Below are 12,000 nucleotides of genomic sequence, written 5' to 3' on the forward strand. Positions count from 1 at the left end.
AATAAAGTAAAGAATATTTGAGCACAACCTATCAGAAACTACAGTAACAGTTAAATAATATTTTGAGATCCATTTAAAACAAAGTTATTTACATGTCATTTAACCATATAAGAAAATTATAATGATTTTATAGGTGAATGGCAGAAAAAGTGATAATGACACTATATCAAATAAATAATTAGTACGGAATTGAGATATAAACAACTTTATAATAGGCAGTGAATCGGTTTGTTAGTCATCCTGTGTTAAAATATCAATTCGGAATCAAAACAATTACCATTTAATCTTAGGTTGGGGTTAACTGGAAATTATAATTAAGTTTTAAGTTAATTACATATTATGAGTCATTGTAATTGTATTTACGATTTTTACAACACATAATTATATTCACAGTTTTGATTTATTGATCAGCTGTAATCAAATTATAGATATATCAAGAAAATGGGAAAACGTAAGTTTATGTGATTTATATTATAATTCTTGCTTGTAACATGTTTGGTAACACGCATACTGCCATCTTTATAGTTGGTGGTGCCCATGGCGTGTCGGGTGTCGGGGCAGAAATGAAAATGGTTAAGGATTTAGAGATGCATCTTCCCGGGTTTTATATCCTGATATGAAGATTTGTCTCGTCAGAATAAAGCGGTAGTTATCATGAAAGAAGGAGTAAACTTTGAAAGTGTTCTCAGGTTTGTACCGGAACGTGTGAGTTGTTTTGCTCGTGGACAGCAACGGAGTGAGAAGGAGATCGAGGATTTTGTGTCGGTAGTGCCGTTAGTGCATCTCAGGTGGTACACCGTAGGCATTACTACAGGTTGTTTGTAGCTTCCTTTCGACCCCTAATTGCACCCACGTCTTAGACTTTTGCATCACACCCATTCCCGCTTCCTTTTTTCCTGTCTTATGAGCTGAATGGCTGAGAGTGCTCCAGTGCTTTGCTTTATAGCCAGATTTTCATAAATCAGATCAAATCATATTAAATCAAGAATTCAGTGTTAGTCGAAAAGCTTCCAATAGCATCATCTCTCGTGCGTTCCATAATGAAGACAGCTATTTACATTCTCCTAATGCAACCAAGGGAAATTCCCGACAGCTCAAGATTAAAAATGTCAGTTCTGGACAATCTGGATTGTGCCAACAGGGCAGTTGACTTGATTAGGGGCACGAAAAACTTGAAACCAATTATTTCAGTTTGAAACAGCCGTTGGCGAATATGTGATAGTTCTTGATCCCTTTAGAAAGGTCACGGAAGATACTGAAGGGTAGGAGGTCGCCATCTCTAGAGCTGAACCAGCCGTTGTTGAATTTTATTGGTTTCTAGAAAACGAGTGAAATCATGCCTATCCTATCGTAAACCATAGGCCGTACCCTTACAGGAATCTATGAAAGTGATTTATTGGATTCTTTGATATTGTAGTAACATCCCTTTGGGTCTAGTTTCAACCTGGAGATGCTACCCAGTCAAGAGAGAAAGATGCAGTCCTTTAACAAGTGAACTAATCTATCTTAGATTCTGACTCCCAGTGCCTAAAACGCAAAAAAAAAATAAATAGATAAATAAAATAAAATAAAAAATAAGGGAGCTGATGGCTAAGAGAAAAAGTTTATGAATCAGGGGCGACTTCCGTTAAGATTAAAAAAAAGGCACCTTATTATTTTATATACGTCTCCTATACCCAAAAGTGGGCTGAATGCAGACCGGAGGGTATACAGTAAGTTATCTCCGAAATTGAAGATAATATCGAAAATCTTTTTTGAACAAAAGTTGTTCAGAACACCTCAAAACGTTGGTAAAGTAATATTCTACACGATATATAAGCTTTATTTATTTATTTATTTATTTATTTTGAAATCGCCGACGTTTCAAAATCCCAACTCAGTCCTACACCAGGTCACGAGCCGCTCCTGCTTAGCCGGAGAATCTAAATTGTGGTTTGAAAAAGTTTATTGACCATTTTTAGGAAAATATGACTAAACTTCGCGGTCTACCCAGCATCGTGTCTGTATGAAAAAACTTCCCTCTTACTTACGAACTCTGTGCTAGAGTTCATTAATCTCTAGTAAGAATGCTTCTTTATTTATTTAGTTATTTTTTTGCGAAGTTTGTTCATTAACGTTTTAGTCAAGGGAGAATCCGAATCGTTGCAATACAACAAACGAGACGTAAAATCTCGAGGAAACTCGAGATGCGTCCTGAGTCAGACCATAAATAAACAGCGTTTTACGAGCGACTACATCCTTTCAGCAAGTTAATGTAAGAAAATCTCATTTTCTTGTTCTTTTTTTTCAAACCCTTTGTCTCTGGCTTAACTGAGAGACATTACTCATGGTGCTACGTAGAGAGGCATTACCTTTTTTTTTTTATCACCCTACCTGGCTTAACTGAGAGACATTATTCTTGGTGCTACGTTGAGAGGCATTACCTTTTTTTTATCACCCTACCTGGCTTAACTGAGAGACATTGTTCTTGGTGCTACGTAGATAGGCATTACCTTTTTTTTATCACCTTACCGTGACGGTGTGTTAGATGAACTGCATAGTTACCGAACATTATAATTTTTTTTTTCCATTTAGCGTCATTTACTGATGTTATTTTGCCGGAAGGTTCATGACTTATTGGCCTTTAAGAATAGGCTTCTTCATACACTCCCGGGCTTGCATCAGCCATGGTTTTTAATAGAATTACTTCCAAGTTGTCGTCAGACCTTACCTGAGCACTGTGCACTGTACTATACCGTGCTAATGGTTTTGTATATTTCATTATCTTGCTCCTGAGAGAAAAATTCTTGTGACTTTGAGGAAGAATCAATTGTGAGATTATCTGGCACCTTTCCCTGTGTCATTATGCCCAGGACTCGTGAAGTAATTTCTCTGTGAAAAAGCTTGGACCTGACTTCATTGTTTATGAAATCCTCAGTGAATTAAGACCTACAAATTCACCTTTTTTAAGGTAAATTAGAAGTCAACAATCGAAAAAGCTCCTTCTAGAACGAACTCCTCCGACGGGAAAAAAAGTGTTCATTTGAAAAAACATCCTGAACATGATTAATCCCGTATGGGGTAGTACCGTCAGTGCACCTCACGCGAGGTGCACTGTAGGCATTATACTTAAGGTTATTTGCAGCGTCCCCTCGGCCCATAGCTGCAACCCCTTTCATTCCTTTTACTGTACCTCCATTCATATTCTTTATTTTCATCTTGCTTTTCACCATTTTCTGACAGTTGTTTCATCGTGCAACTGCGAGGTTTTCCTCCTGTTACAACTTTGTAATCTTTTATTCGCAATTTTCTTTTCAGCGCTGATTAATCTTATTGGTCCCAGCGCTTGCTAAAATTATATAATCTGAAGGTGATTAAAAAAATCCAGCTTTTAAAACCGATTTCAGTCAGTCTCACTCACTCACTCACTCACTCTGTCGGGACAGGGACCTCACTGTGACACTTTACCGCTCGCAACGGACCCTAAAAAAGCTGTCCAATAACAACGGCCTTTTCTGAGCCGTGGAACACCGTGTCTGAGTCTCTTCAGTGATCGCATTAACTCTCTAGCACAGGGTCCATTGTCAGCAGGTGCGAGTAATTTGCCACAGTGTTCTTTGAGTGCCAGGGGTATCTTGGGAAATAGGAAGTGGGTAGTAAGAACAGGAAGTGAAGAAGAGAGAGAAGGAAGAAAGACGGTGAGGTAGGAGGAAGAGAGGAGGAAGGAAGAATGTGCAAGGGAGGCCCGAAGAATATGGCGGAAAAGGAAAAAGAAAAGGAAGAATAACAAGTAAATATGCGCTACAAGTTTCTTCTGGCACAATAGAGTTTTCTGTACAGCGGGGAGAATCAAGGCACGGAAAATAGATTCATCTTCCGGTGGTCTCGGACACGCTGCATGAGCCGCAGTCATGAAACTTTAATCACAGTCCGGTGGTGGCCTGGTCTATATCGTTGCCAGAAGCATGCGCTATGGCTAACTTTAACCTTTAATAAATAAAACAAAGTTGGAGGCTAGAGGGCTGCAATTTGGTATGTTTGATGAGTAGAGGGTGGATGATCAACATACCAATTTACAGCCCTCTAGCCTTGGTAGTTTTTAAGACCTGAGGATGGACAGAAAAAGTGCGGACGGAGACAGAGCCGGCACAACAGTTTTCTTTTCAGAAAACTAAAGCGGGAGGACAGGAGGGAGGAAGAGAGAGAAGGAAGAAAGACGGTGAGGTAGGAGGAAGAGAGAAGGGGGAGGTAAGAAGGAGAGCGGGAGGTAAGGACGGAGGAATTTGCGAGGGAGGCACAAAGTATTTGGCGGGAAAGGAAGGAGAAGAGGAGGAATAAAAAGGGAGAACAAGAAGAGAGAGAAGGGAGAAAGACGGTGAGGTAGGAGGAAGAGAGAAGGGGGAGGTAAGAAGGAGAGAGGGAGGTAAGGAAGGAGGAATTTGCGAGGGAGGCACAAAGAATGTCGCGACAATTAAAAGGATAAATAAAAGAGTAGAACAGGAAGAAGGGAAGGTAAGGAAAGAGAGGCAAGGGAAAGGGAGAGACGAAGTAGAGACAGAAGAAATAAAGGGAGGATGGAAGATTAAGAACTGGAATGGGATAGAGTAGGCAAGAGAGAGAGAGATTAGGAGAAGAGATTAGAGTTTAAGCAGGGAGAAGAGAGAGGAAAAAAAAATAAAAAAGGGAGACGTAACGGATAGAAAAGGATGGTATAAGGAAATGGGAGGTGAGAAGAGTGGAGAAGATGAGGGAGGGAAAGACAGAGGTAGATGGTTGAAATAATCCAATGAGGGAGAGATGCTAAGGTAAATAATGGCAGAGCAAGGGGAATGGAGAAGTGTTAAAAAAAGAAAAAAGTTGGAAACAGACGAATAGGAGAGAGAGAGAGAGAGAGAGAGAGAGAGAGAGAGAGAATTTTTTAATTACGAAAGCTATGAGGTAACAGCAAGAATTAGAATTTCAGATGTATAGGAGAGAGAGAGAGAGAGAGAGAGAGAGAGAGAGAGAGAATTTTTAATTAAGAAAGCTTTTTAATGTAGGTAACAGCAAAGTTAGAATTGCAGATGTATATGAGAGAGAGAGAGAGAGAGAGAGAGAGAGATTGATTGATTAATTGAGAGTTATCTGGCGTCACAACTACCAGGGTCACCGACGCCGAATAGAGAGAGAGAGAGAGAGAGAGAGAGAGAGAGAGAATGTAACTACAGTTAACGCGCTGAGAAGTAAACCAATAAAAAAAACAACAAGCACTTAGAGATCACTTGGCCACCAGCTGATACGAGACATTGCTTGTAAAGTATGTAACAAGCAAGAGTACATTATCACACCTGACGTTGCTATCACCTGTTCTGTCTTGTTCCAATTTTCTTCTCTTTTTCCGCGCCAAGGAAACAGATGAAAATTGAATGTTGGTGATGAAATTCATTAAGATGAAATTATAGGTTTGATTTTGTTATTTGCGTTACAGTTCTCAGACTTACATTCGTTATACTTGATTTAAACTTGTGTGACTGGTGTGTGAAAAAATTTTGCTGGACAGTCAGTTATAAATAATAATACACTAATAATAATACACACACACAATAATAATATCTCGGGAGAGGATCCTCTTTCAAATAAAATTCATTAAACGGAATGGCAGTCCGGATGCCATTGAGTTTGTGTTGCAGTTTCTCAACATCTCGAATGATTCTCTTTGTAGCAGCCGGTAAATCATATAACAGTTGTACACAGTTCATTTATTCCTTGACGTTTCGGTTGCACGCTCTACCTTTTACTCAAAGGCGATTAAAGACAGGGGTCGCCTTTCAGTAAATGGTTGAGAGTACAACCGAAATGTCAAGAAATAAATGAAATTCACGTGTTGCTACAAAGAAAATCATGGGAGAGGTTCAGAAACTGCAATATAAACTCAACGGCATTCAGACGGCCATTTCTGTTTGATGAAATAATAATAATAATAATAACTGGGAAAACAAATTCAAGGCGAGATTGCACGATGATTATTATCACTCAAAATGGATCTACATTTCGTACATACAATAAAAGACCAGGAGCGTGATCTGAAAATGAGATCTACATTTGCTCACAAATAAAGATTACTGGGAAAACCCCACTCCACTTATGTATAGCTCATTATAATGTAACTCCACCATTTTCCTGTGTGATTAATACTCTCTCTCTCTCTCTCTCTCTCTCTCTCTCTCTCTCTCCAATTTTATGCCTTCCTGTACAGCCCAAGTCCCCGATATCATTCAAACTGCTCCGTTCCAACAATAAACTCAAAGAGTTTAGGGTAATTAAAAGACCTCGGAAAACCCCACGCCAAAGTGAAATCCTGTTTGGTTTACGAATGCTTTTCTTAAAATATGAAAGTGACATTACTTTCTTTATGCGTTAGCGTGAATAAGGCAAGTAAAAGTGAGTGGATAAAGTTGGAAGTAAATAAAGTTAGATATTAATGAGGGGAATGTGTCAGCAAGAGTCGCCATAGTTCTGATATGTACAGCAGTTTCTTTGACGATGTTTTATGCTTAAGAAAGCTGTCAGGGCTATTTTTATTTATTTTGTGGTGTGTTTGGAGCCTCTCTCTCTCTCTCTCTCTCTCTTTTTCTCTCTCTCCGTCTGTTGTCAAGGATATTAGGGGTGTATATGTTTTATTATTGTTATTGGTGAAAAGATGCACACTGATATAGGTGTAAATATATATTTATACAACGAGAGCTTTCGAGAACATGTTTGACAAGGATAATCTAGCAGGTTCTTAAAAGCAGGCGTTGTATATACATATTTTGAAGTATATATTTGCACCTATATCACTACTGATTTTTTCACCATTTTAGTGACGCATGTGATTATGAGATTTGCATAATTTTATTATTATTATTATTATTATTATTATTATTATTATTATTATTATTATTATTATTATTATTATTACACAAACCAAAGGTTCAATATACTACGGTACACTGTAGTAATAACAAAACAGGATCTAAAACCTACCATATCTGACAACTGAGGATAAAATAAGTAGTTTTAAAATCCCACGTGTTCTTATAAAACCAAATAAAAAACTTGAACGTCATATATTTCACAATAAAAAAAAAAGCTTTCCTCATACACTGCCCATTCTACGGGTATCAGGTGTACTCACGAAAGTAGATAAAGTCGTAAAAGTCGTACAATTCTTATTCTACAAAAGGCAGGTGTTTCTTACAGATAGAAATGAATAAAAAAAGACTAAATTTTCGGCGGTAAGAGGAATTTCCTTTGCATCTCGTCCCCCACGGGCGAGAGAAGAAGATTGAGGAGATATTTAGCATCCATTTGGTTCACTGTTGGTGGAGGGGGTTTACAGGGGTATTATTATTATTATTATTATTATTATTATTATTATTATTATTATTATTATTATTATTATTATTCTGTACAAGAGATTGTGGAAAAGCTAAAGACGCTATTTGAGGGGGGGAAAAAGATCATTACATGTTTTCAAAAAGTATGGATTAAAGGATTCCTTATTAATCATGTATGGCTTATGTTTTTGAGAAATAACATTTTAATCGGTATGTTTTAGCTTTTAAAATATTCCTTATTAATGATTGCATGCATATTCTTGATTAAAAACTTTTTGATCGATATGTTTTAGTTTTTAAAATATTCCTTATTAATGATTTAATGCATATTCTTGATTAAAGACTTTTTAATCCCTATGTTTTAGCTTTTAGAATATTTCGTCTTAATGATTTAATGCATATTCTTGATTAAAAACTTTTTGATCGGTATGTTTTAACTTTTAAAATATTCCTTATTAATGATTTAATGCATATTTTTTATTAAAAACTTTTTGATCTGTATATTTTAGTTCTTAAAATATTCCTTATTAATGATTTAATGCATATTCTTGATTAAAAACTTTTTAATCCCCATGTTTTAGCTTTTTAAAATATTTCGTCTTAATGATTTAATGCAAATTCTGTTTTAACTGTTTTTACGAATAAACATTCATATTGGAATGAAATCTCTTATACGTATATTTACAAACAATTTGAAAGCATGACTTGAAAAATACATATGTCATTTTCGCTTTCCTTGAGTGGGTTTGATCGAAGTATAGATAACTATTATATATTAGCCAAATTATAAAAAGTCCAAGCGAGATATTAAGTATTACAAAGTCTGACAACCAACCAGGAAGTAAATACCCCGCGGACCGAGTGTTGGGGAAGGGAGGGGGGGAGGGGGAGAAGCTAAGAAACTAAGGAACAAAGAAAGGAATTGTTTTTGGAAGTCATAATCAACCTTGAGGCTAAGAACGAGTGTGAGACAGAGACAGTGACTGTTGCCAGATGTTGAGTTATAAAAGAAGCTTCGGATGTTTAACGGAAATTTGGAGTCAATGAATAAGCGATGTAGAGTTTCCTATTTCTCTCTTTCTCTCGTCCTTAGTAAAAGTCTTTTGTTTGCTTATTAAATCAAAAGTTTTAGAAACATTTTTTTCAGCTTGGGCACATCAGCAATGTCCCTTTTATTTCGAATATATTCTTCTCTATACTTTATTTGTTAAGCCCAGGGCCCAATGAACCCAGCGAACATGTAGAATTTTTCTTCCTGTTTCTCTGTAATTTTATAACTAAAAGAATTAGTGACTTAGAATATATATATATATATATATATATATATATATATATATATATATATATATATATATTATATATATATATATATATATATATATATATATATATATATATATATTATATATATATATATATATATATATATATATATATATATATATATATATATATATATAAATATATATATATATATACACAGTATGTATGTATATACACACATGCATTTATATATACTGATATTTGTATCCATGCACACATTCACTTATAAAGAGATGTGTAAGTGAAAATTACATGCATTTTTGTTTATATAAGTGTTTGCGTTTGTAGAAATGTACCTCTATCAACTTTTAAAAAATTTCAAGTGCCAAGAGAAGCCGTCCGAAGAGGAAGTCTTATGAGAAGAAGAAGCATTGGTAATAATGACAAGGCTTAGTGGAAAAACAAGAAAATAATGTCAACAAATACTGAAAGAATTCAGAATAAATATATAAAGAATAACATATATTGACTGGTCTAAGATTAAACAGAGCAAAGCTAGAAGTTCCCTTTTATCCGGAAGTGGTCACAGTAACTAAGAATGGGTCAGTTTTGAGATCGTGGAAAAGAGAAGAGTAAAAGAAGTTGTGGGTCAACCTTTAAGTGGAAGAGTAAAAGAAGTGGTAGGTGAGCCTTGAAGTAGCGTTAACTAAGAAATTAGTTTGCCTTACCTTGAGATGGAACAGTAAAGAAGTGGTTGTTATGGTATGTCTTAGACTGGAAGAATTAATATGCAAACAATTATTTGGATGAATTAAAGATGTTGGTAAGCCTTGAAACAGAAGAAAAAAGTGGTCAGTATGACTTTTCTTACCGTGTAAGACTGACAGAAATGGTCAGTAAGCCTGAATGTGGGACAAGGAAAGAACTAGTGAATAAACCTCAAATGAAAGACAAAGTGGAGGAGCCAATAAAGTGGAAGAATGGAAGAACCCTTAAAGTGGAAAAATAAAGTAAGTCGTTTTGCACTGAATTGGAAGGATAAAGGATATGGCTGGGAAACTCTGAAATGGAGGAATCCTTAAGGTGGAAGAGTAGAAGTAGTTGGGAAACTCTGAAATGGAAGACTAAAAGAGGTAGTTGGGAAACGGGAGTGGAAGAATCCTTTAAGTGGAAGTCTAAAAGTAGACAAGAAACCCAGAAGTGGAAGAATCCTTTGAGTGGAAATCTAAAAGTAGTTGAGAAACCCAGAAGTGGAAGAATCCTTTAAGTGGAAGTCTAGGAAGTGGAAGGTTCCTTAAAATGGAAAACTAGACGTAGTTGGGAAACCCTGAAGTAAAAGAATCCTTAAAGTGGAAGACTAAAAGAAGTCTGTTTCCCTAGAAATGGAAGAACAAAAGAGGTAGAGAGGGAACTTTGTGGTGAAAGACTTTCTTAAAGTGGCCATAAAGTGGAAGACTATTAGGTGCAGTTGGGAAACCTTGAAGTTGAAGAATCCCTAAAGTGGAAGACTAAAAGAGGTAGTTAGGAAACTGGAGTGGGAGGATCCTTAAAGTGGAAGAATAAAAGAGTCAGCTTGGGAACTCAGGAGTGGAATACCCTTAAAGCGGACTGAAAAGAAGTTTCAATTCTGGAAGCCTTACCGTCTTACGCCTCGACGTGGACAAGACCCCTTGCTCGGCAGCTTCGGTCGCCCCTTGCACAACCTGTTCCCAGACTTCCATGTTTGCCGTCCACTAATTACACTACAGGAAGTAATCACTAATACACCACTAGTTCACTACTCAAGGGCTGCTAGTGCTAACTACCTTTTCTAATACACAATATTGGTTTTGTGGCCACTTCTCTCTGTATGAAGGAAATTATTAGATGTGTTTAGAAGATCATACTGTGTCAGATTTGTAGATGTCATAGTGTTCGTCAGAATACGTGTAGATTGATCTGAAGTAGCAGGTCATTTTGTCAGATGTAAAAATGAAATAAAGAAAATACATTGTGGAATGGTTAAAGATAGAAGCATTTGATGACCAGAAGTTATTCGTAATTTCACCTAATTTACTGAAAGGAATGGCCACACAAAAGCACATAAAACTAGAAAATTATGTCGAATTCACTATGCATCTAAATACTTTAAAATCTAGTATAGTAGGACATTTATGGATTAACTAATACTACAGTAGCACAATGAGCTCAAGGTTCCTGAAACACCAGAAGGCATGACTTTTTATAACAGACACTAATTTCGCGCTCATTTAGTGCATCAACCCGCTAACAAGCACAGTTTTCAAGCGGAACACTTGGCTGGTACGTCGCTCTGCAATTTTTTTTTTAAACATCACTTTTGATGACACAACATCCACTAGAGACACTCCTCGGTATGCAACGATCGTGCGTCGAATTTACGTTCGAATGAGCACCTGATGTCAAAAACGAGAACCAGGACGAAGAAAAAAGAGGAAGAGGAAGAGGAAGATGACGAAGGAGGAAGAAGACCACGCGTCTGCCTCTCGGGGAAAGTGACAGTGGCCACCGGTAGCTCTGGTGGTCTCCAGTGGATCTCCCACTCTCTCTCTCTCTCTCTCTCGCTTTCTCATTCTTTACGTCCTTCCTCCCCCTCCTCCTACTCTTTCTCCCTCCCTCCCTCCTTCTGTCCCTCCCTCCCGTTTTCTACGTTTTATTTTTTCCTCACCTGCACAATTCTTTGTTGGGGAGATTTGGAAGGTAGGGTTGGTAGGGGCGAGGTAATGTTGGAGTTAGTATACCGGTAGGTTGCTCTTCAAAATAGCAGCAACTATGTCCACCTTTCGGGACACTCTCTCTCTCTCTCTCTCTCTCTCTCTCTCTCAATAAGGATATATTAATTAGCATTTCCCAATCAGGTGACTCGACATTGCTGTCATTTACAACTTCTTACCTGCATGTGTCGACTCCTGAGGTACTTCTGTTATTGGGCACTTTATAGCCAAAAGGGAATCCCGCGTGTAAATAAAAAATTTAGTTTCATTAATTAATTATTAGTAAAATACATTTATCTTTCATGTGTAATGTAAAGGATGTGTCTTTTTTCATCTTTAGTTCATTGTATAAATTCTAAAATATCAATATTTTCATTAAAACGGGTAAATGAAAATGTAGAGACTACTAAACTTCTTTTGGTTTAGGAGTGGTAATGAGAAATGACCTAAAATATGTATAGCATTGGACTCCCAGAGAGAGAGAGAGAGAATGAATGTCAAATCTCTCAATAATCACAAATTTTGTTTCTTCTTAAATGCTGCGAATGTAAATATTTGAACTTTACAGTTATTTTGTCTCAATATTAAAATTAGGAGTTTTGTCTTTGTACCAATATAGCAACTTTAATGTTAAAAATTCATCGTTGTTTTAATGCTGAATGGACTAA

General features: G+C 36.6%; 2 protein-coding genes across 10 annotated transcripts in view; one reads left to right on the plus strand and one right to left on the minus strand.

Moving 5' to 3' along the window:
• The window catches only part of FipoQ (F-box/LRR-repeat protein FipoQ), a 161,355-nt gene that overhangs the window by 40,457 nt on the left and 108,898 nt on the right, over positions 1-12,000 (minus strand). The window contains exons 1-2 of one of the 9 annotated variants that reach the window (XM_067108638.1): positions 11,001-11,211; positions 10,241-10,445 (exon numbers count right to left, since the gene is read on the minus strand). The exons of 4 other annotated variants lie outside the window; for them this stretch is intronic. In XM_067108638.1, coding sequence (XP_066964739.1) covers positions 10,241-10,321 — 81 coding nt within the window. In that variant the 5' untranslated portion in view covers positions 10,322-10,445; positions 11,001-11,211. Of the gene's footprint in view, positions 1-10,240; positions 10,539-10,936; positions 11,212-12,000 lie in introns of those variants that run through there. 4 more of the 9 variants (XM_067108633.1, XM_067108637.1, XM_067108636.1 and 1 more) reach the window with 4 other exon arrangements.
• Positions 1-12,000, plus strand: part of Zip99C (Zinc transporter Zip99C) — a 154,080-nt gene that overhangs the window by 11,189 nt on the left and 130,891 nt on the right. The window lies entirely within an intron of this gene.

The sequence above is a fragment of the Macrobrachium rosenbergii genome, chromosome 9 (genome assembly GCF_040412425.1).
Source record: "Macrobrachium rosenbergii isolate ZJJX-2024 chromosome 9, ASM4041242v1, whole genome shotgun sequence".
In the NCBI taxonomy this organism is placed as follows: domain Eukaryota; kingdom Metazoa; phylum Arthropoda; class Malacostraca; order Decapoda; family Palaemonidae; genus Macrobrachium; species Macrobrachium rosenbergii.